Source organism: Syngnathus floridae, chromosome 16, assembly GCF_059516105.1.
Source record: "Syngnathus floridae isolate MCC-2025c chromosome 16, RoL_Sflo_1.0, whole genome shotgun sequence".
Taxonomy (NCBI): Eukaryota; Metazoa; Chordata; class Actinopteri; order Syngnathiformes; family Syngnathidae; genus Syngnathus; species Syngnathus floridae.
The window spans coordinates 3,375,279-3,398,838 of NC_142428.1; the positions used below are offsets into that span (position 1 = coordinate 3,375,279).

At 48.4% G+C, this 23,560-nt stretch overlaps 1 protein-coding gene and 1 non-coding gene across 8 annotated transcripts; both read right to left on the minus strand.

Moving 5' to 3' along the window:
* Positions 1-116: 116 nt before the first annotated feature.
* On the minus strand, positions 117-22,999 carry pcnt (pericentrin). Of its 7 annotated transcripts, XM_088400721.1 has the most exons (63): positions 22,803-22,999; positions 22,117-22,146; positions 20,601-20,777; positions 19,821-19,955; positions 19,603-19,752; positions 18,859-19,535; positions 18,464-18,775; positions 18,065-18,386; positions 17,583-17,978; positions 17,294-17,512; positions 17,098-17,193; positions 16,777-16,920; positions 16,499-16,700; positions 16,356-16,423; positions 16,204-16,276; positions 15,987-16,084; positions 15,713-15,824; positions 15,490-15,616; positions 15,297-15,416; positions 15,168-15,234; positions 14,861-14,944; positions 14,673-14,784; positions 14,556-14,596; positions 14,357-14,488; positions 14,104-14,293; positions 13,913-14,030; positions 13,375-13,828; positions 13,098-13,295; positions 12,914-12,985; positions 12,669-12,773; positions 12,438-12,590; positions 11,739-11,870; positions 10,969-11,129; positions 10,710-10,882; positions 10,414-10,598; positions 10,077-10,239; positions 9,763-10,005; positions 9,182-9,414; positions 9,000-9,107; positions 8,788-8,808; positions 8,078-8,314; positions 7,824-7,997; positions 7,588-7,740; positions 7,338-7,514; positions 6,315-7,247; positions 5,478-5,648; positions 5,224-5,410; positions 4,822-5,147; positions 4,639-4,741; positions 4,387-4,559; positions 4,039-4,305; positions 3,826-3,965; positions 3,601-3,730; positions 2,821-3,525; positions 2,559-2,741; positions 2,275-2,487; positions 1,804-2,027; positions 1,648-1,727; positions 1,442-1,565; positions 1,245-1,357; positions 931-1,066; positions 684-865; positions 117-501 (listed from the first exon to the last, which is right to left on the minus strand). In XM_088400721.1, exons 1-63 carry the CDS (start codon positions 22,848-22,850, stop codon positions 458-460), a joined length of 11,826 nt encoding a protein of 3,941 aa, XP_088256847.1. In that variant the 5' UTR covers positions 22,851-22,999; the 3' UTR covers positions 117-457. The 7 variants fall into 7 exon arrangements, with proteins under 7 accessions (XP_088256847.1, XP_088256846.1, XP_088256848.1 ...); XM_088400720.1 differs by having other exon boundaries at positions 10,414-10,882; positions 19,654-19,752; XM_088400722.1 differs by lacking the exon at positions 8,788-8,808.
* A 357-nt stretch (positions 23,000-23,356) lies between these two features.
* trnak-uuu (transfer RNA lysine (anticodon UUU)) lies at positions 23,357-23,429 on the minus strand. Its single transcript has one exon. It is a non-coding gene; the product is annotated as a tRNA-Lys (tRNA).
* Positions 23,430-23,560: the final 131 nt, after the last annotated feature.

Below are 23,560 nucleotides of genomic sequence, written 5' to 3' on the forward strand. Positions count from 1 at the left end.
TTTTTTGTAAAAGATTAAAACTGATCATTTTAAAAGTTTGAATGCAGTATTTCTTAATATATCCCATTTATTACATTCTAGTACTTTGTAAAGCAGACTTTGAAAACAAAGACCAGTTTAAAAGCACATTTAAAATATTTATTATCAGAACAATACAAACAATATAAAATGGCCAATGTACAATCAACTGTACAGCTTAAGGACTTTTCAACACACGCACACAAAAACACGCATGACATAGCACATTTGGTGATGTACAATTCGAGTAGAAAAAAACATTCTTGAAACGAGAGAGGAAAACTCATTTGACCATTAAAGTCGAAATACATAGAAAACAAATCTCGTAGAAAAGCTCAAAAAATACTTTGTGCGCAAAATGACACGTTATGTACATGTACAAAACGGTACGGCTTTGACGTAAGGCATAGACAGCTGCAAACTGGGGACACTGACGGCATCAATGGTCACATTTCTGGGGCTCATGCTGGACGACTGAAGGACCTGAACGGACAAAAATACACATTTACTTTAGAAGAAAAAAATCATACATTATTGCCTTGACTAGGAGTGTCCCAACTTTCCGAGTGTTTTCAAGTTACAACTCGTGACATTTGTTTTGAGTTGTGAGCAAATATTCGGGCCATCCACAACTGCGGACAATTTAGAGTCTTCAATTAACCTACCATGTGTATTTTGGCTAAGTGGAAGCAAACTGTAGTACTCGGAGTAAACCCACGCAGGCAATGGGAGGGCATGCAAATTCCATAGAGGGAGGCTGCAGCCCAGATTGGAGCTCATGACCTCTAAACCGCAAGGCGGGTATGCTAAGCGGTCATCCACCGCGCCGCCATCAAAGATCCACACACTGAAATAACAGGAGACAAGGTGACCCGAGCGGCTGCCGACAGCCATCGACCACTCGATACTCACCTGGGCTGTACGGGCAAAGTGGTGACAAGCAGCTCAGGTTCTCTCATAGCCAGCGCTGCTGATAGCCAATCATATTGGGGGACTGGATCACCTGTGATGTCCATCAAATGTTTCTGGGCGGGACTAAATGGGTCTGCTGCGCTTGGTTGGGGGGGCACATTTGGCAACACGGCCCCAGGATCACATTGGGGATGGGTGGGTGTTTTTTTTTTTACTTTTAAAGTGAGTGGAGGGATGCTTTAAGTGCTGCTATCAGATCACATAGCATTTGTGGAAAAAAGAAAAACAAGCCTCGAGCTTCAAGGAACGCTCACCTGGCCTGGAACCGACCAGCCGATGCTGGACCTTCTCCAAGTGGTGGATGTAATCAGTCAGGGATTTTTCTGGGTCTTGAGACGTTGAGGCTTGAGTTGGAGTTGAGCAGGACCTACAAAAAAAAAAAAATGTTAAAAAAAAGAATAAAAATCCTAGCTACGTGTCACGTGGTGCAGTTTCTGTGAGGGCGGCAGACCTGTTGTGCAACCTGAAGGACGTTTTGCTGGGCGAGATGAAAACAGACGCCGCATCTCTGTTCGGGGAGGACTCGGGATTCAAGCGAGGCTGCTGTTGCTCTCGTAAAACTTCGGCTTTCAACCCTAAAATGGACGCACAGAGTGAAACCCTGCCGACGCACAAAATCCCTGAATAGCATCGAAGGTGTGCATCAAAAGAGCCGACCTGGAGCGTGGACATGTGCGGTCGCACACACAGGTAAGCGTCTGATGGCTTTGTGCCACTTCCTGGTCAGGAACTTCATTCTGGCAAGAAAAAAAATTTAGATTCAGTGCTACAAGTATTAGCGCAACCTAAATGCTTCCTCAGTTCCATCCGCACCTCGAGATGGCGATGACCACTCGCACCGCCGACCGAAACCTTCCAAGGGGCTTCCGGCACGTGGTCGGCGGTGAGGGTTGTACCCCCATGGTGGTGATCAGACACAGGGTGGCCCGTTCGCACTCCTTGAATCCTCCGAGCAGCAACAGCAGGTAGCGTTTCTGGTACACCAGCGCTTTCCGGAAGCTCTCGGCGCGCAGGTAGCGCTCGTATAAACGCTGCACCTGGAAAAGGAACATTTGCCAAATTGTTTAATCTATTCAGCCTTAGTTTTGGGTGCTTTGCCACCATCTTGTGGTGACTACACGCAATTACAAATCCTTTTTAATTTGCTCCATTGGAGAGCAACAATTCTTTTCATGAGTTTCAATTGTATGTCCACAATAGTCCCAATTTGATGTCAACAACAATATATTATTATTTTAAAATACTGACAAAAAAGACCACTCTTGGAGAGTTTTGCCCACTGACCTTGCTGGGAGCCATTTCGTTGACCGGTATGTTTTCACTCTCTGAGGCCATTTTAGCGAGCTCATTCTCGGCACGATGCAGTTGGCGCTCCAGGTAGGAGACTTTATGTTTGAGGGCGTTCTTGTCTTGGCCTAGAGACGTCACGCTGCGTGTCAACTGGGCATTCTCGCTCAGGATCTTCTCCAGCTGGCTGGGTGAGGTAGTGGGTGCTCTCTATAGGGAAACTTTTGATGAAACTTGTGCTCGTTGAAGACCAAAGCGATGCTCGGCTGTCTCGATTGTACCTGCTGACTGTGTTGTGAGGTTTGGCTGCCAGCATCGCCGTGATCGAACCGGCAGCGTTCGCCGCTCAGTCCTGACATCCTCTGAGCGGCCATGTCCCGCTCCTCTTTTTGGAGCTCGGCCAAAGTGCGTTGTAGCTCCTCCGTGTGTTTCTTGTCCTGTTGCCTCAGCAACTCCAGGTCGCGCTTCCATGAAAGCAAAACAGAAGGTCAACCTTTCGTGTACTGGTTGTCATAATCCATGGATGAGCCATGCCGCACTTACCAGTTTGTTATTGGTCCTCTCCTGCCGTCTCTCCTTCTCCATCTGCTCCTGCCAGCCCTTTTGGCGCTCCTGCTCCCATTGCTCCTCACGTTCCCTCTGCTTGTCCTTCAGCAGTTGCATCCTCTCCTTCAGTTCCGCGAGCTCCGCAACCTGCGCCTCCAAAGAGAGGTCGACCTTTCTTTTCTGCTCCCTCAAGGTTTCCTCCCGGCTCTTTTCCTCATCGAGTCTCCTCCTGCTCTCCAAGACCTCCGCTCTCAGTTTATCCGCCGAGGCCGCGAGATCCTCCCCTCGCCGTCGCTCCTCCTCGAGCTGTGAGCGCAAGTCGGAGATGAACTTCCTGTCTCGGGCGGCGTCGGCTTCGTGTCTGCGGTTCACGTTGTCGATTTGTTTGGCGCAGCGATCAAGCTCTTCGTCCAGCGTCCTTTGGGAGTCAGCCAGCTTGGAACGGATTTCGACAAGGCGAGATTCCGATTGGCTCAGGAGGTGTTCCAGGCGGGCGTTCTCCTCGTGTTGGTCGGCCGAGTGCCGGCGCTCGTCTTCGAGCTTCTTTTGCAAGTCGTCCAAACGCTTCTCCAGCAAATCGCTGCGGGACTGCTCGATCTGGAGCTCGCGTCTCAGGTTGCTGCTGGCCACCTTCTCCTGCTCCACGAGACCTTGAAGGGCCAGCATCTCGGATCGCCGCTCCTCAGCGGATGCTCGCATAACCTGGGAGAGGACACGGGTTCTTTAGGTGAGTTTGGGAAATCACACAATGCCCCCCCGCCCAGGTCTAGTCCCTACCTCTAATTTTTGCTCGACCTCATTCTCTTGACGCACGTTGAGAGCTCGTTCTTCCTCCAGCTGCTGCTTAAGCTCCAGGACGAGCGCTCGTTCCTTCGTCAAAGTCTGCTCGCACTCTTCTACAGTCAACCTGCGGGATCCATTTTAGCGCTTATATTTACACGAGGAACGTTTCGCATTTGTCATTAGGAATGCAAGAATATATTTAGATTTTTTTTTTTTTACCTGAGTGTCTGTATTTTGTTCTTTTGTTCCTGCTGTGTCTCGTGTGCATATTTCAGCTGCTTCTGGCTCTCGTCCAGATCTGCCCTTGTTTGGGATTCTGACTGGAGCTGCTCCTTGTCAGCATCAGCTCTGGTGTCAGTCTGGAGACAGAGGGGAATAAATTTGCCCAAATCTCAGATTGTTCAACACAAACACACACGTTAACAAACTCACATTTGTACGCCTCTGCGCCATTCGGCAGAGCAGCTCACGCAGAGCGATCACCGTCTCCTGCAGGGCCCTCTTCTCCTCCTGCCAGCCCATCGGGGCGTCGGATGACGGCTTGTCCCCTTGGCCCAGTAAAGCGGGACGCTCTTGATCCTGGAGCTGCGAGAGCGAGTTGAATTCCGCCACGTATGATGGATGGAACGAGGACGAGGCCCGGCGCTGGGACAAGGTCAGTATTCTACAGCTTTCTTGGTACACTTTCCTTAACAAGGCCTGTTAAAAACATACATATATAGTCATCCCCAAATAGAATAAATAAAATTAAAAAAAAATATTTGACAGTGCCAGGTCTACCTGAAGTTCCGGAGACAAGAGGTCATCGCAGTAGCTCATGCTGCCCGCAGCGCTATCGGTGTTAGCCGTGGGGTTCATGCCCCGGCAGCGGAGATACTCGACAAACTGTGCGTCCAGCCTCTCGGTCTGGTCCAGCTCCACCCGCAGCCTGGCGCCCAGTTCCGAGCTCATGTCTGAAGCGAGGCAGAAGAAGGAAAGTCTCCATTAATGCTGCTCTTGGCATTGCAGACGGGGGCGATCGCAACTACTCACTGCTGCCGTAGCCGTCGCTGGCCCATTCTGGTGCCGATATGGAAGAGGCGGAGCCGAGCGGTGATGGAGGTGCTGTTACGTCAAGTCCTTCCAAATCACACACCTAAAATGGATCGATACACAAAGAACCGATTTCGAACAAATGTCTTCAAAACTGAACACGATCTTATTGCGAGCGCGTACTTTGTCTTCGCCGACCGAGTCCACGATGGAGAAGTTATCCGAGACGGAGAGCGATCGAGGGGAGTGGCTGCTCTGTGTGGTCAGGTCCGGGGTGATGGTCCTGGAGAGCGGTGGCTCCATCGCCACCACGGGGGATTTATTAACCCGAGCGTGGTCCTGATCTAGCACGCTTAGCTCAGACAGACGAGAGCCCAGAGCGGACACGTGGAACTGTTCTTGGAAGAACTCTTCGGAGCGCTCCAGGTGCCGCAACACCTCCGGGGAGCTCAAGGAGGTGTTGTCGCGGTAGAGTCTCACCACGTCTTCTAAGGCCCTCTGAGAAAGATCTGAAAGGTGAATTTGAGAAGGTCATATTGGCTAATGAAACAAGCCCTTGACCACGTAGGTTCATGGAGGACTCACCCCTGTACGAGTCTCTCTTATATTGAACAAACGTGTCCGGTTGGCTGTGCTGCCTGGTTTGCTGCAGCTGGCTTTGCTGGGGAACCAGCGTCTCCTCGTGTAAGTTCAAGTCTTCCCGTAGGCGTTCGAGCTCCTCTTTCAGCAGGCGGTTGTTATTTTCCAGGTCCGCTACGGCGCGGTCTTTGCTCTAATGATAGAATTTGAAAAGGAAATTTCAGGTTGAACATTTTCAAAATTTGAGTGTCAGGTGTTACCTGTCCTTCTTTGTGTAGTTTTTCCGCCTTTTGAGTGGTGTTGCTTAAGTCCTGTTTCACGGTGGTCAACTCTTCCCTCAGGGCCTGATGCTCTGCCCCCAGTCTCGCCAGCTCCGTCTCGCTCAGCCTTAAGGCGGCATCGGCTTTAGCCAGAGTCTCCTCCGCATGGGTCTAGTGGAGAGGCAACCAATGACACACATGGGATTTATTTTAGTCCATAGCGCGACGCGGACTCAGCTGGATCCCCGGCACAAAGTAGTCCAACGTAATCCAAATGAGCTTTTTTGGCTGACGAAAACAGCACACAAGAGAACAGCTTGATAAACAAAAATCTTTTATCTGCTTCCTCATTTCAATGTCACTTCCCCCGCGACGCTGCCGTGACGTGCCTTCCGCTATAACTAACTGCAACCAGATGTGCTCCCGCTGCAGTACATAGTAAATGTTTTTTCTTTTTTTTTTTTTTAAGTGGCAGCGAGGCATCCCAACCCCCCAAAAAAGGACTCCCGTACTGGCCAAGAGAAATCATGAACAATATTCTTTTAACAGCTGATCCCATCAACTTTAGCTCATATTTATATTATAATTGTCTGTAGTCACCATTTCAGTCATAAAGTACAAACTATATATTGTTGGCGTTACTCTTTCCATGACCTAAGGATACATATGCATCCAATAACTAAATTTGATTAATGGTGTGGTTGATTATGTCTTGAAGTAATGAAGGCAAAATGGAGTCCAATACTTGGCTGCAACCAGTAGAGGCGCTGTTGCTAGTGTCTCAAATTATTAGCATTGATTGTTATGGGTTTTGTTTTGTGATGAAGATAGACTCACCAGCACTTCCTTTTGGGCATCCTCTTGACGAGCCTGCTTTTCCAGAAGCTGAACAGTGAGCTCGTCAACGCGGGCCCTCAGCGCAGCAGCTTCTTGTCCAAGCCTTTCAATTTCCTCCTGGAGCTGCGCCTCCTTCCTCCTGAGCGTCTCCCTTTCATCCAAAAGCTCCGCCTTGACAGTCTCGAGCGCGTCCGCCCTCGCCTGCTCCTCGGCGACGGCCTCGTCTCTCTCCGCCACTTCGGCTCGGAGCCTCTGGACTTGTGCTTCCAGAGTCAGGCTGTCATTCTTCATTTCCCGGTCTTTGTTCTTTAAAGCCTCGATTTCTCTCATGTGGTCTTGAGACTTCTGTTGAAGTTGAGTAACCAGAGAGCTGAGGTGGTCTCTCTCTTTTTGCACGGCGTCCACTTGCTGTGCCTGTTTTCTGAAAGCGTTCCTCTCCTCCTCGACGCCTACCAGCTCGGCCTCCTTGAGAGCGAGCAGGCCTCGGATCTCGTCCGCTTTCTCCCTCTCCGCCGTCAGCCGTTTGGCAAACTCTTCGCCGTGCCCTCTGTACTCTTCCTCCTGGGTTAGCAGCAAACGCTCCAGGGCCTCCTTCTCAGCCACCGCCGTCTCCAGCTGACTCTGAAGCGCTTTCAGGCGGGTGCGGAGGGGCCGAGTCGACGCCGAGTGACTCAAGCTGAGTTCGTGCTTCAGGCTGCTGGGCCCGACTCGAGGCTCAGGGCTCGGGGCCGGCGATGGGTTGATGCTGTCGCCGTCCTGCGAGTCGCTCACTTCGCACACGTTGGGCCCGAGCCTGGAGAGCTCGGCCTGCAGCGTGCTGATGACCTCGTGGAGGCGCTCTTCTTCTTCGCCCCTGTCTTGGCGCAACCTGGCAATTTCTGACTGGAGATGCTCCACTTGCGAGCTCAGGTCGTGGAGCTCCACCTCCAGATCCTTTTGAGAAAGCAAATATTTTTTTTCTGTAATTGTGTCATGTACCAAACCTTTTGGTGGAAACCAGGCTTTATGGAGTGTCGTTCAAACCTTATTGTTGGTATTCTCCAGCTCCTGTTCCAGCTTTTGAATCTCATTATTGAGGTGGTCGATCTCCTGGTTCTTCTCGTCCAGTAGAGCAGAGGGGAGGGTCTCCACTTTCTGGTCATCCACCGGTCTTTGAAGCTCTTTTTCCTCCACCAGAATACTCAGGGAAGACACTTTCTCCTGGTAAGAAAAACACAAGGCAGCTGTTAGATGAGCACGATGTAAAAATAGGTGACGATTGAGACGAGGCTACCTTCAGGGCATCTATCTCCTTCTGCAGCTCATGAACGTGTGCCGCGTTGTCGCTGGTGAGTCGCTCCAGTTGGAGCGTGAGATGTTTCAGCTCCGTTTCCTTGATGCTTAGGTCACCCTGCACGTTCTCCAGTTGGCCCAGTAGAACATTCACCTTCCGAAAAACAGCGACATGAAAAGACTCGAAATTCTTACCCAATCCACATAACTGTGACCGGAAGACAAAATGCGCCGTACCTCTTGTTCCTTGCTCTGTAGGCTTTGTTGCGCCACGTCCAGAGCATCCCTGAGCTCCTGCGTGGGTTCTCGCGTGTTGTCATGGTAACAGTGTCTCGTCTCATCCAGTTTGGACTGCAGCGCTGAGATCTGAAGCCTGTTGGACAACTGTTGCTGTTCCAGGGCCTGCTTGTCCTTGCGAGGAAGAGTAGAAATTTACGGTGCAGGTCCAAGAGAGTTGAGAGCCAAAAGTTGAAGGAGCCAGCTTCTCTTACTTGCGTGAGCTCCTCTTCCCTCAACTTAGCCCGGTGAAGTTCTTGCTCCAGTTGCCCGACGGCTCTGTTACACTCGGTGCTATTGAGCAGGGCTTGCTCCAGCTCGCGGATCCTTGTAGCCATTTTGTCGATCTCCTCGTTGCGCTCGGCGAGCTCTCTCTGCGCCTGCTGGTTGGTTGCCGCCAAGGAGGCGTGGTCCTCCAGCTTGTCTTTGATGATGGCTTGCAGACTCTCCACCTTGGAATATGTCAAAGGGGGAATGACGTGGCGTGCTAAGGAAGCTTTAAGAGACGCAGCGATGGGATTTGTGAGCTGCGGTGGAACCTCCAAAGTCAGAAACTCCAAGCTCTTCTGTGATGCTTGATGATTTGAAATACCTTGAGTGCTCAACCTAAAGTCTCACGAAATTTCCTAGCCTTTCTCTTTTATCCACAGCATGACTTTTGACTTTGGAGGTTCCACTGTATATGATTTGGAGCTAAAAAAAAAAGGAGGCATTTGGGATGAGCAACATCTGGGAGAAAATGACGAAGCCATTCATTGGGAGGAGCGACATGGACGTGACGGAGCGTTTAGGCAAGGAGGAAGGCAAATGCATGCAACATGATTGACAAAAGGCGGCCACTACACACACACACAAAAAAAACTCGAAAGCGGAACGCACACCATGCATGAAATTGAGAAAAATACGCTCCGGTTGAAGTCCATACCTGCAGAACCAAGTCCTCAAACTACAGCAGTCCATTCAGCACAAGGAATAAACACATGGCAAAAGTCAAGCTTTGTTTCAACACGCTCGAGGTTAAGAGCTCCTTCACGAACACACACCTTCATGCACAATCTATTTTGGAGCTATCGTTTTTTTTTTTTTTTTTTCTCTCCATCCTTTAGTGAATTTGTTAAGACGAGCGAGTGAAATCACCTTGTGTCCTTTGACGTCGCCGCCGGCCGTCTGCCTGAGCTGACTCTCCAGCCGTCGGATCTCCTGCTGGAACTCGTCTCTCTCGTGCTCACGCTCCACGGCTTGTTCCTGTTTGACCAAAACTTAAATCCTGGTCTATTCCATGAAAACAGAAATTACGAGAGAAATATTTCTCCCTTTACCTCGATGAACTGTCGATCGTGCTTGAGTTGTTTCTCCAGCGCTTGCACCTGCTGGTCGAGGTCTTCGGCACGGTTCTTGTGGTGCAATTCTTTTTCCAGGCCCTTGGTCTCCTGCTCCTCCAGCTCCCTCTCCAGAGTCCGTAGGCGCTGTGACAGAGAGCTGTGGTCCTTCTCGGCCTGCCGCTGTAGGTCCAGACGCTCCCGGGTCAAGCGCTCCGTCTCTGCCAGCAGACCTTTGGGGGTGGAAGATGATCAACAGTCAAGTAGAAGGTTTCCAAAATTTCCCCAGCTTAACCTTTCCATGGATTTTTTTCAGGAACACTTCACTCCAAGAGCCTCTACCACAAACGGGCGTACTGGCAATGATGGCGTTATGAAAGCAGACAAACAAAAAAAAAAAAACACAGCACACAGCCTCCCCACCTCCACATTGCAAACATACTCTGACCCACAAACCGGCAGCGGGATCTAAATTGAACCAACGGCCTGGAGGAGAGAAGACACATCCGAGCGCGCCCGTTACGTAAGCTTGCTCACTGAACAGGACATTTGAAGATTTTACGGCTTCCCGCTCTACCCACCTTTTTCCCTCTCCCCGAGGTCGGCGGAGAGATGCTCCTTCTGCCGCAAAATTGCGGCGTGCTCCTCGCTCAACTCCTGGTGTTTGGCTCGCAGGTTTTCCAGCTCGGCGCAGAATCCCTCCGTCTGGTGAGTTTTCCTTCGGAGGTCCTCCAGCTCCTGCGCTAAGCGCTCCTCCTGCGCTTCCTTCTGCAGCAAGGCCTCCTCCAGAGCCGCCTTGTCGGCCATATAACCCTCCAGGAGACCTGCGTGTATCATGATGGGTGAATTATTTTAAAAGTGAGGCAGGCCAGTGTTTCTAAGACCCGGTGCTCACCCTCAGCTTTGTGGAGTTCCAGCTCCAGTTGACTCTTCAACTTCACTTCCTGCTCAACCTGCATCAACAAGAGATTGTGCTGCTCGAAGAGTTGGGCCGAATCCTCCTGGCTTTGGGCGAACCTCTCCTCCAGAGACAAGTGGACGTTATGTGTCTGCTCCAGCTGCAGTTAGGGGAAGGATTGAACCTGGGTTAGTAGTGTTTGTCAACCGAGGGGAGCTTATCAGTACAGCACTAATATTAGTCGTTATTCACAGCGGATAAAGAATATATTGTTATATCATAGTAAAAGTCTTTTCTATCTGAATTTTAGGAAATCAAATAAAGTGTACAGTACCTGTGTATTGGCCTGGTTGAGTAGCTCCAGGAGCATATCGACTGTTTGGCGTAGTCGGTTGGAGGCATTCATGGCCGCTTCCTCTCCTCCAGGATTAATGTGCGTGTCGGAAACCAGCAGACTCTCGCAGAGTTGGTGCGTCAACTCCAACTCCTCGGCTTGAGACTCATCCGCAACCAGAATGCCTTTTGAAAGAAACCAGAGTGTTAACTGATTAGTCAAATCCGTTGGTGGGCTTGCTGTCAAGCCCACATGCTGGGGAGTAAAAAAAAAAAAAAAGAAAAAGAAAGACTGACCTGATTCTTGTGCTTCACTATTCCCGAATGGGCTCCTCTGGTGGGTGACTTCCCCCGGCACGTTGCTCCGGGTGTTAATCTTTTTGCCAATCAGCTCTTCAGTAGCAACGGTACTACGAAGCATTTCAATCAGCGCCTTCTTCAGCTTGTCGTTGTCCTGGTGCAGCTTACGTCTACATGAGAAAAGTGAAAGCAGGAAAAAATGACTGCCACAAACAAAAAAAAAAATCTCAGAAGAAAAATCAGAGACGATACAAACCTCTCTTCTTTGGCGGTCTGCAAGTCATGGGTGAGCATTTTGAGAAGGTTGCCTCCCTCCTGACTCTCACGTTCCCGTCTTTGGAGCAGAGTGTCCAGCGTCTCCATCTCAGCGCTCTTGCCTTCCAGCTCTCCTCGCAGGCAGCCGATCTCCGCTTGCAACTGGGAGGAAAAAAACGAGGTTACTTGTCAATCTTATTGAATGACTAAACTTTTAAAAATCCACATCGAGTGCATTCTGCCTTTAAAACAAAACGTTTGTCCAACTTCAGGACTCGCTCGTTAGATTTCTCTTACCTTGCTTATTTCCCTATCTGCCGGCACCACAACCAAGAGAACTTCCCTCCCCCTCCTACTTCCCATTAAAAACGCCACCTGCATCACCCAAACAATGGCGTCGCCCGGGCAACAGAACACTCCCGGCCCCGCTCTCAAGCTGCTCTTTGCTGACCTCATGATAGACACGCTTGAGTGCACATGTTAATATCTTACCAGAAGAAAAAAAAAAAAAAGTATCAGGTGCTATGACAACAACAAAAAGGTATGCAAACACTCACTTGCCATTTGCAGCACAAATTCAAAGCTCAAGCAAAAATATTTTGGGGGGGCAAAATGTTTCACGCTGTATTTTATAGGTTGACAGGCACTGTGACTTATACTCAGGTGCGTTCCCTAATCGTGTTGACTTTGTGAATTAGCGCCACCTACTTTCCACCGACAATAATGCACCAAAAGTTTCTGCTGACTGCCCAAAAAAAAAATGAAGCGTACCTGGGCCACCACAGCGTCAAGCTGCTGCAGTTTTGCGGTGAGCTGACTCATTTTGCCCGTGTAGTTGCGCTCCTTCTCTTCCTGTTCCGCCAATGCCCGACGCAGGTCCTCAAGCTCCGCCTCCTTCTCAGCCTTGAAAGAAATAGCGATGCATGAAGTGGGGGGAAGAAAAAAAGAATGCCGATGGCATCTGCTTGTTGTTGTTCGCTGGCTGCCAGTGAAATGTCGGCGAAAAAAAATATCGCTTTCGTCCTACAAACCTTGCGCATCAACGGATAAAAAGCTCTCGTATAGGACGGCGGGATTAAACGGAAACCGGGTTTGAATAAAGCTCCACTAGGAAGGAGTCCAATCGCGGGGAGAAAAAAAAAAACCTTCAGATGAACTAGTGCATGTGGAGATTAGAGGAGCAATGGAGCAAACACACGAGAGCATGAAATAATCCAGAGATTACATAATGTTGACCCAAACGAACACGGTTGGAGAGATAGAGAAACTATTAGACGTACACGACTCCCTCATATTTTCCCTTTTGGCAATTGTGGATTCTTTTTTAGCCAGTCCTCATTTAAAGAAAAAAAAAAAACGATTCTGTTTTTCTGATCAAACTATTGGAGTGAGTTGAGGACCTTCATGACGCCCTCTAGTGTCTAAAATCACAGCCATTGTAAGCAACAAGTCACCAAAACCAGGTTTCACCTTCTTGTGCTGAATCTCCTCTTGCAACCTCTCCTTGGATTGGACTTTGAGGATCTCCGCCTCTTCCAGGAAGTGCTGCCGTTGCCTCGACGACGCCTCTTCAAGCTCCCGACGACATGCCTCCAGTTCCCGTGCCGAGGCTCCTTTAAGCTCCTGTGGTTTCACGGAAATGTCAAAGCCTCTCCTCTAATGGGCTAGTGTGAGTAGAACTTTTCCACACGACAAACACACCTGAAGCTGGAGTTGATGCTGTTGAAGAAGTTGTTCTTTCTCGGCGGCGTACGCCTGCGTGAGCTCCTCAAGAGCAGTGCCGTGTTGCTCCTCAAGTTCCAGTACCTGACAAAATAATTTGCTGTTCAGTATAAAGTCTGGAGAACATCCAGAAGCACTTTTATGATAATTCTGTATGTTGATAACGATGTGATTGATATATTATTATTATTTGCTACATCGCTGGGATGATTGGATGATCATACCTGCGTCTTCAGGCCAGTCAGAGCTTTGCAGTGTTCAGTGTCCAAGGACTCTTTTTGCGCCGACAGTTCGGTCTGTAAAAGGGAACGCAAACTTCTATTAAATTAAAAATATCAAGACGCAAAATAACGATTGCATTATTGTAATATTTCACGATTCCCATCAAATTCATTAACCCTTGTTCACCTGGTGAGCGTGGCTGAGCTCGGCCGCCATGGCCTTGAACTTGTCCACGTGTATCTGAGCAAGCTCCTTTTGCAGCTCCTCCCTGAGAGCCTCCTGCTCGGCGGCGTGACGCTCCATCTCGTGCTGGTGCTCCGCCTTTTGACCGGTGAGCTCCTGAAGATGCTTCTGCTCCAGTTGCACCATTTCATCACGCAGTGCCTGATATTCCAAAACAAGGATTAGAAAGCATTTGGGATTTTTTTTCCCGATCTGAGGTCCTACAACCGTGTGCTCTTACATGTACTTCCTTAAGGTACGTTGCTTCCAGGGTGTCCATGTTACTGAGCATCCTCTTCTCCATTTCATCCGTCTCCTCCTGGTGTTTGCGAGCCAGCTCAGCTTCTCGAGCCTCCAGTTGAACCCGACCGGTTTCTTGAAACATAAGCTCGAGGGCTTCCAGGTCCTCCTTGCGCTTGGAATTGAGCGCCGCTTCCAAAGCAACAAGCTGGGCTTTGTGGTCTGACTGCAGTTGGGAAATGACGGCGGTGAGCTGCTCCCCGTGCCTGGCGCTGAGCGAGTCCACTTGCTCTTTGTGTTTGGCGTGGAGAGTCTCCGTCTCTTTGGAGTGTTTGTCTGCGAGGGCCGCTCGCTCCTGTTCCAACTTGGCGTGATGTTTGTTCTGCAGCTCCGCCATAGAGATTTCATTCTTCTGGGCCAAACACTGCTCCAACACCACCTTTTCTTCCTCAAATCTGAATTTAATTAAATTTAATTTTAGGCCCTGGGTCAAAATGATCAAGCAATATTATCATCATAAATGCTAAAATGTTTCTCACCGGTCCTGGGCTTGCTTCAGTCGCTCCTCCGCCTGCTGCTGGAGAAGAAGCGTCAGCTCTTTCATTTCCTTTGCCGTGTTGTTCTTCTCATGTTGGAGCTCCACAAGAATCTGGGGGCCTACAGGCAGAAGCAGCGGAATTTCGAACCCAACGACCATCACGTCACTGTTAGGAGCGCCGAGTAATCTTACACTCGCTTTCCGTGGACTTTTCCTTCTCGGAGAGCGCTTTTTCCAAGCGTGTCTTCTTCTCTTCCATTTCAGTCTGGATGGCAGCCAGTTCTTCTTGGTGCAGGTGTCTCATCCTCTTAATTTCCTCCTGGCCTTGTTGCGCCAGAGCTTCTTTGAGGCTGACACGCTCCTTGTCGAGATCCCTTTTCAGCTGCGGCAGACACTTCGATTTAGCTTCCGTATGATCGGTGAATGTTCAGAATTGTTCTCGTACCTTTTCATTCATCTGATGCAACTCATCGTTACGTTTGTTCACGTCGGCCAGCGTATTCTCCAAAGTGTGGATGAAGGTCAAATTGGTGTGCAGCTCCTCAATGGAGCACCATAGACGCAGTTCAACCTCCACCTGATTAAAATGAGCCTATTGTGTCAAACGGCGGCCATTTTCTACATTTTAGTTTTGATCCTCTCACCTCGACTTGTCTCGCCAGCTCCATGTGGACACGAGTGATCTCTGCAAAAGACGAGTTACGGGTGAATTTTAGCCTGCCAACTGCTACATGAATATTTGGATGAAAAAAAAAAAGCACCTTGTAAGTGACGGTCAGAAAGTTTGGCTCGGAGCTGCTCCAGCTCCAGCGAATGGCGAGTCTTCATCTCCTGCAGTTCGACGTAGTAACGTTCGGCGAGATCTGAACGCACCTAAATGAGTATGCAGAAAAGTCTGATTTTCCTGCGGGGCGGGTTAAGAGTGAAAGATGGAAAAGACGTGACTTACCTGGTGAAGTTCTTCCTTAAAAGATGATTGTAGGTCACTGAGGTCCATTTTGTGTTTGTCCTCCAGTTGAGAGTCAAACATTTTCTGGATATGACAACAATGAGACATTTTCTATGGATTTAAAGACTTGAGTCAAATTTACAGCACCATGGAAGATGCTCAAATTTTTTTTTTTCAACTTGAAAAAACACCAAATCGAGTAACTTGTACTAAACTATAAATGCAAGGTGCAGGTATTTTTTTCTCCACTTGGGGGCAGCATACTCCCATTCTACACTGCATTCCACTGCAATTTGAATTTGCTCACCTTTTGTTTGTCCACTTCAAAGCTGGTGTCACGTTGCACGTGGTCCGTTTCCTCTTGAGATATGAAGCTGGAGGAGATATTTCATGTGAGTATTTTAGGAGATTCGTTGAGGTGGCTTTGCTGGTTTACCTGCAGCTCGTGGTTTTGAGCACAGACTCTTCCAAAGCACTTTCCACCAGTTTCAGCTGGAGCAGAGCAATTTCCTCGCGGTAGCTCTCCTCAGACACTTGCAACCGCTGCTCAAAATACCTGAAGGTAGGCGTGAGGAGCACAGTTGTGACAACCTACCACTGTGATGAAATATTCCAGTTTTGGTGTATACCTCCTCAGGCTTTCCAGCTCAGCCTCATTCTGCTCTTTGATTTCACGCTTTTGTTGGTTGAATTCGGCTTTGAGGCGCTCGATGTCGTCCACGCGGGACGAGCGAGCCAGCAGCTGCTCCTTCAGCTCTGAAATAACAGAAAGAAAAAAAGGTCGATGCTTGGAGCGAAAAATATTTTCAGGTTCGTGATGTCGCATTTCATCAGTGAATTTGTAAAGCTCACCTCCGAGCTCTTGACGGCTGGCTCTCATGCTCTCCAGCTGAGTCCACAATTGACTGGCTTCCTGCTGTGAGCTCTTCTTGAGCAGATCTTTCTCCTCCTGCAGCTGCGTCACCTGCTCGACAGAGACCAAAGCATGACGGCTTGATTTGGAGTGGCCCAGCCGACTAGCACGAGAACATCCGGAATAATATCTAAAGGATAATCTGACTGGTTGATTAGAAAGAATTAAAAGGAAGGTAAAAAATAAAATGCTCAAATTTGGTCTGATGGTCACCTCTTGCTGCAGCTGCTGCATCTCCTCTAGATGGCGCACTTGCTGCTCTCTCTCCTGAAGCAACACATTGTGGCTGGACATCAACTCCTCCAGAGAACCTGAGACCCATTTAGAAAAAAAAAATATGTTGAAATATTAAGAGAGTATTCAGAATAAGACATTATGTGACATGACTTATTCATATGTTTTCATAGAAATTTAAAACATTTGCATCTACCCTTGGCTTTGATAAGAGCTTGGTTGGTGTGGGCGAGGGAGGCCTGCGTTTCGGAAAGTTCAGACCTGAGAACCTGCGAGAAGAGCAGAAAATTAATTTTCCAAAATGGATACATATGGAAAAACACATTCACTGAAGTCTTTTGGACTGACGTTTATCTCTTTGGTCTGCTTCTCCTCCATGGAACCTTTCTCGTCCGCAAACTGCTGCTTTAAATCCTCTGAGAAAAAAAAAACAAAAACACTTATGAAATAATTGATTTTAAATAATAATAATAATTGAAGCTGCCACTCACCCAGGTCACGTTGATGCAACTCACTCAGTCGGTGCCGCTGTGCTTCATTCTGCTCTCTGATGCGGTCCAGTTCCAACTGGTGCTGGTCCCGCAGGGACGCCTGAAGCTTTGCGAGAGCCGTCTCCTCGGAGAACACGAGCTGGGATGACTGGTGGTGCGTCAAGCTCAGGCGCAAGGCTTCCAGCTCACGGCTTTTCTTGGCCTTGGCAAGGAAAAAAAAAGACAACAATGAGGTGATGACAAACACGTCGTCATGCAAAAGAGAAGTTTCACTTTACCTGTTCCTGTTCCATTTCAACTTGGTGTGCAGCCTCCAGACTCTCCGTCACCTCCAATGAAACTTGCGTCTTCAACCGAGTGAGCTCCTCATCGTGTTTCTCCTTCAGCTCCGACACAGTCCGCTCGTGCTCGCGTTCCGTTACCTGCGTCGGGAAGCGTTGAAGATGGTCGTGCACAAGAGCCTTTCAAACTGTTCGTTTTATTGGTTTTATTTCATTTTATTATTGATGATAAATTAATGAACCAATCATTGATTAATAAAGGACTACAATTCCGATAAAGCAATTTTGGAAAAACAAATTCAAAGTAAATTTGACTACCTGCTTGATGAGGGTGATCTGTCGCTTCTGCTCCTGCTCCATGGCCGCTTTTTGTGCCAGCAGCTCACTTTCCATGCGGCTGTTCAACTCTGACATCTAGCAGTTATGCAGGAAGAGGAAAAGAGAAAAAAAAAAGACATTTTTTTAAATATTACAGAGCTGGGAAAAAAAATCTCCTTAACAATGTTGGTTGTACCTCTTGTTGATGTTGATCCAGCAGGTTTGCCATCTCTTGTTGGTGGAACATCTGAAGCCTCTCCGTGGCCTCCTCCACAGCCGAGACTTGCCGCTCTATCAAAGCCTTCACCTCGTCCTCCCGCTCCTTTCTGAGCTCCTCAAGGATTTCCCTCACATCCTGAACTTCTTTGTCCTTCTCTCGTCTCTCGTCCTCCCATTTCTCTCTCTCTTCAGAAAACTGTAGAAAGGAGGTGGTAAATTTGGCGTTTTTTTTTTTTTTCCCTTTTGGTGATTGGTGTATGACTCACCTCTGCATCCTTGACTTGCAGCAAGTTCTCAAAGTGTTCAAGTTCCTCCCTGAGAACCTGTTCCATCTTCTTCATCTGTTCAACCATCTCCTGTTCTTTGCTCTGGTATCTGCCTTTCTCCTGCTTTGCCAGAGCTTGGGCCTCCTCCAGGTTGACCATCTCAGCTTCCAGTTCACTCCTGCGCTTCTCAGCACTTTGCAAATGGCTACACTTCTTCTCCAATTCTACCTGCAAGTTTTTGACCTCCATTTGGACATCTAGTAGGTGGGCACGTGTGCTTTGGAGCTCCTCCGCTTTTAAGTCCATCGCCGAGGTTCTTTCATCCAGCAGAGCAGAAGTGGTTTGATACATTCTTTTTGTCTCTTCCAGCTCCGATATAACTTTGTTATAATTTTCCTTGGAGGGGGAAAGGGAACAGTTATTCGCATCATTTCAGCAGTAATCATGTTATCTTCATCTAAATCTTTTTTTCCAAAAGGTACCTGCAGTGTTTGCAGACGGTTGTCAGCATGTAAAGTACCATCAGCAGTCTGTTTAATCTTCTGTAGAGACGCTTCCAGCATCTCCTGCTGGTTTTGCTGCAACAGGAACAGCGTTTCGTTCTCCTCATTTAGCTTCTCAGACGGTTCATCCTCGTCTACCGAAGAGACCAGCGGGGAGGTTTCCTCCGATAAGGCAGCTGGGTTGTTCTTAAGGCCATCTTGACTTCTCAGGTCCAACTCCTCCTCGGCGCAAATCCTTCGCTCCTTCTCTTCCTCGAGTTCTCGGAGGGCTTCCATGAGCTCCTCCGTAACTTGAGCCCACCTGGACAAAGATGGCGTTAGCTGTGCTCCAAATGGCAGAGTAAAAAAAATTTAATTCTTGACAACTTGAGTCTGTACCTGTTCCTAACCTCCTCCACCTCTTCTGCAGTCTTGCACACTTCATCTCGCATCACGTTTAGTTCACGGTCCTTCGTGGACAGCGCCTGACGCAGCTCCCTGCACTGCTGATTCAGAAGTTCTTTAGTGAGGTCCGTCTCGCCGCTCGACCCCGCTGGCTCAAAAACGGAGTCGTTGAGCCATAAGGCGTTTGAACTTTCAGAGGCACGAACGAAGGGGGAGTCATCGTGAACGTCCGAGTCCTCTCTGGGAGCACAGTTGGAGATGGATAGCAGAGGTTGCTGGCAGAAAAGGTCACTGTTCAGCTCAAAGCTGTAAAGAGGAGGTGCAATTTTATAGAAAAAAAATAGTGAGGTTGACACAGCAAAAGTACAGGAGAACAAAAGTGATCAAACCTTTGGTCTGAAGAGATGTCCAGCTGACTGCAAGGCCCGACATGAACCTGTGAAGACGATGCAAAGTAGCGTTCCATCAGAATATCCCCAGAAGACGACACATTCAAGCTGTCCTCAACCGGCCCAATTTCGCCGTTGCTTTTGTCGACGCCGGTGACCTCAGAATAACCAGCTTTGGCCTGATTCTGAAGGTTCTTGGAAGCTTTTAGTCCCGTGACTTCTCTGGCGCTTTCCTCCAACAGCCGGTTGATCTTCTCCAGCTCTTCTCTGTGCTCCTCTTCCAACTTCCTCATAGCTTCCTCCTGTTTCAGTCGCTCGTCCTCAACGTTTTGGAGCCGGCGGGTGAACACCTCCTTCTCCTCGAGGTAGTGAGTCCGGACTTCGCTCAGCTGGCTGAGCACGTGTTGGTGATTCTCCTTCTCTTTTTCCAGCTCGGAACACAGGCGTAGGCAGTTGTCCTTCTCCTCTCGTAGCTTAGCCCTCAGCTCAGACAGGACGTTGTCCGTCTCCGTCTCGCTGTCGGTGCCGAAGCCCTCGGCGCCGGTTCGGGCACCACTTCCCGACCGCTCGCTCGATGCCTCTTCCGTGCTGAGGTCCTCATTTTGGGAGGTCAGTTTAGCCGCATCGCAGATATCTCCTCCGGGCTGATTTTTAAGGCGTTGAAAGCCCACGCTGGTCTGCGTCACAGAATATTTACAGATTGAACTTTAGTTTCCAGTTCTAAACCGTCTTCCCCATCCAGACCTGTTGGAGCTGTTTCTGCAGGTCCTGGACCTGGCCGGCGAGGGACTGCACCTCCAGCTGGACCTCGTCTCGACTGGCCAGCGCCTCCTGCAGTTTAGAGCTGAGCTTGGCGATGATTTCATTGCGCTTCTCCACGGCCTGCTTTAACTGCTGCAAAGGTGAATGAGATAATGTTGAATTTGGAACTTGGTGTGACAAAGAGCCTCGATGGTGCGTACCTGCAACTGTTCTTGACTGGTGAGCGCCAGCAGCTCGTCATCTCTCAGTTCAACGACGGGTGAAATGTTCGCCTCGGTGGTGAGAAGCTCGTCCTTCTGTCGGTGAACCTCTGAGTTTTGGGGCTTCGGTGTATCCTACGGACACATTAAAGATTAAACAAGTTCAAACATTGCTTTGCGTTTAAACTCATACAAAACACACTTGTTTGTTGTGTCGAAAAGGAAAAAAAAAAAAAAAAGGGGGTCTGTAAATGTCAGTTAATCCGGGCCAGGTTGCCATGACAACACGGCTCGCAGGCAACATGATGGTTAGTGACCCATTTCTGTAATATATGTTCGCAGAGCCGAGCGGAGAGGAGGGTTACCGGGTTACTCGTTAAAGCGAGCCATGAGAATACAAATCACGCCGACACACACTGCGCACGTTTGAGCCATCACGTCGTCACCCACCGCGAAGGCGAATTGGGATAACGGAGTGTTTCGAAAAATAGCACAGCTTCATACATAGTAATGATGACTATTTATGGAGCGCCTTGGAATATGCGGTTGAAAAGTGAAATAAAAAAAAAAAATTATGAAACAAGACACAAGCTCACCTTTAGTTTTAAACCTCAACTTTGGTGCAACCTGAGCGAGGCTGCTGGCGGCTCATAATCGGGTCAAAGTTCACCAGACCCATGTGCTTTAAAAGTACCCAAGCTTCCGAGTTGGTCCGATTTTTCCCACGTGGTGTCTACCCGTCAGTTCGTGTGTGTTTGACTGCTGCAGTTGGAAGCGTACCTCGTGTACGGAGTTCCCATCCGGCTCGTTGTGATTTGCTGGCGGCGCCGGCAGCGCTATGTGGGAATCTTGCGTCGCACCGTCATCCTGCGCGAGAGGCGGGCCCGTCCTCTTCGCCGCCTTTTTCGCCGCCCCCGCACCGTTGCTCTTCGCCCGCTTCTGTCGGAAGCTAGCAAGCTACGCAGGAAAGACAGCGAGAGGTAGATGGACACGTAGGTCAGCACCGCTGAGCACCACCACACTAGTAGCATGGTCAAGAAAGTCAAGAAAAAGATTGAGAGTCACAAAAAGTGTGCACCGTTGATCATCCCCATTCTGGTGAATCAATTCGGTACAATAAAAAGTAGAAGAAATTCCAAACTTCGAGGAGGCCACCCATGCAAAATCAGACCGTGTTCCTTTTTGAACATCTACCATCCACTTGATGATGCTTCTCTCTGTCCCGTCATTTTTAAGCAGCTTAAATCAGACTAGAGTCGTTCAGATTGTGAAGCCCCCTCGTGACCACCGTTTCGTAGATGCCCGTCGGCAGATTCTCCTGCCGCTCCTTCATCCTAATGTGAGCGGCGCACTGAGCCGAGGGACGCGCAAACTCTGAATAAGGGATGGTATGAGTCTAGACGGAGGAAAACAAGGCGGCGCATCGGGACTATTCATACGGAGAGGAGGAGACAAAGCAGAGCGTGTGTGTGTGTGTGTGCGTGCGCGCAACAGAGCGTTCAATTCGATTCAAGACGACATGGCCTTGGGAGATCTACTTGTTGCTCTATGCGAGGAGTCACACGCATGCGCATGTTGGCTTCAGCGCCTTGTTCCGACTGCCATCATGTCATATACAGTAACTCGGGCTCAGCTAATGTCATTGTGGATTAGTGCAATGAATCAAAGCAAAAGGAAAGGCGATTTCGAAGCCAGTCGCGCAATTTTAATTCTGCACGTGTGGTTTGACTGCAGCTTGATATGACGGCTCAGTGGCCTAGTGGTAGAGTGTCCGCCCTGAGACTGGAAGGTTGTGGGTTCAAACCCCGGCCGGGTCATACCAAAAAGACTATAAAAATGAGACCAGTTTAAGGGGTTGGAATTGGGGCTTTTTTAAATCTGAAAATTGCATTTTCAAGAATCCTATTCACTGCCTCTGCTTGAACATAGCACAAATAATTACAGTGATTGTCATAATAGAAGTGCTAAAATATAGCCCAAGGCCACTCGCATGTGACTAAACAGCAGTTGAGTGCCTAGTTGCAATTTTATCTTCAACAAAACCAATGCCGGAGAAGCCTGTTAAGATTACACTGTGTGCAAACAGAGCTGAAATATTGAAAATTTCAAATCAACTGAATCAACAGCAATGACTATAGAAACACCATTCATGAGATTGACCACACCTTCTTGCACAAGAGTGGCAGTGAAATATTTCAGCGGGGAAAGGCATAGCACCCTGATTGACCACCCACAAGAGTCTTGAATCCATAAGAATAATGCAAAGTTATGTCATCTCATCTTCGTCCTTACTTACCGACTGCTTTCGTGGCATGTTAGAGGAGTTCTGCGTGAATAGAGAATATCGCAAGATGAAATATGTATTGTACTTGACAAGCAGCACCTACTGTGGTCACCATACAAAAATTCAGAATTATCCTTCAGTCATTCTGTTTTCATTTGAATATCACATTTCTGCTACCCAAAACCATAAAGGCAAAAGTGGTTTGATATTGTGGCCCCAACATGTTGACCCCTGACAAAAACGAAACCAAGTAACTATTGTTATAGATTATTCCACAAGAGCAATTATTCATGTTTTATTATTATACGACCACCTGCTTCTTGCTAACTGCAGTAAAAAGAACTGTTTATCTACATTCCTTCTTGATATGTGTAACAAAAACTGATGATTCTGATGCCTGCGACCTTTTTTTTTCTGAATGCAAAAGAACTGCGCCGATTTGAAAAGTTGGGTGTTATTGTTATCACGATTGCACTAACCCGCGTTTTCAGCGCGCCAAATGACTTTACGTCGCAATTGTATCATTGCCTCTCACAGGCGGTCAGGAAAATGTGAGACATATAATGATGAATAGTTGGCAAAGTGGTGTGAATTCAGCGTAGCCAAGCAATGAGCAATATAAATCTGTGACAAAAGAGTTGGCTAACGTGCTAGCATCCAAACACTAGCGTGCGCGCACTGTTAGCCCAGCCACCAACCTTAGCTCTTCCCGCCTCTAGTTTTCTCTGGCGTTCATCTTCGTCCATTTCCTGGCTAAGGCGAAAGAATTAAAATGTAGGACAAACGTCCCGAGTTGACTGAAAAGCACAACTTTTATTTTTTCTAAGCATAAATTAACATTAAGAAATCTTCAAGCTTCCTTGAGACGCAAAACTGTCAAACGCTATTCAATATGGCCGCCAAGTAAATTTGTGTTTTCTGACCAAAAGAGCCAATCAAAATCGTCGCGTTCCGCCTTTTCGTCCAATGAGATTGTCGGTAAATATAGCACAACGGAAAAGAAACCGCCCACTGATGGGAACGCCAAGCGAAGGTGGAAACTTGATAACCAATCAAATCACGGCCTGATGTTCCAATGCTTGACTATTTTTCCCTGAGAGCCAATCAGGGCAGAACAATGTAATGTTATTACAACATGCTCAAAAGAGAACGTAGTATTGTACGTAAACAAAATTGTGCGACTATCGAGTGAATTCGAAAGAGGTTACGTATATATTTGACTGCGTTTATCGAAGAGATGAAAAAAAAAGTTCGCCCGAACAGGGACTTGAACCCTGGACCCTCAGATTAAAAGTCTGATGCTCTACCGACTGAGCTATCCGGGCTCTGGCAGTAGCCGTGGAAATTATGTTTATAACAAAACATAAGACGGGTGCTGGCGAAATTCTGAAAAAGAGAAATAGATTAGATTACGTCCGTTTGGTATCCGGTTGCTCTCAGAAAACAGGGACATAAA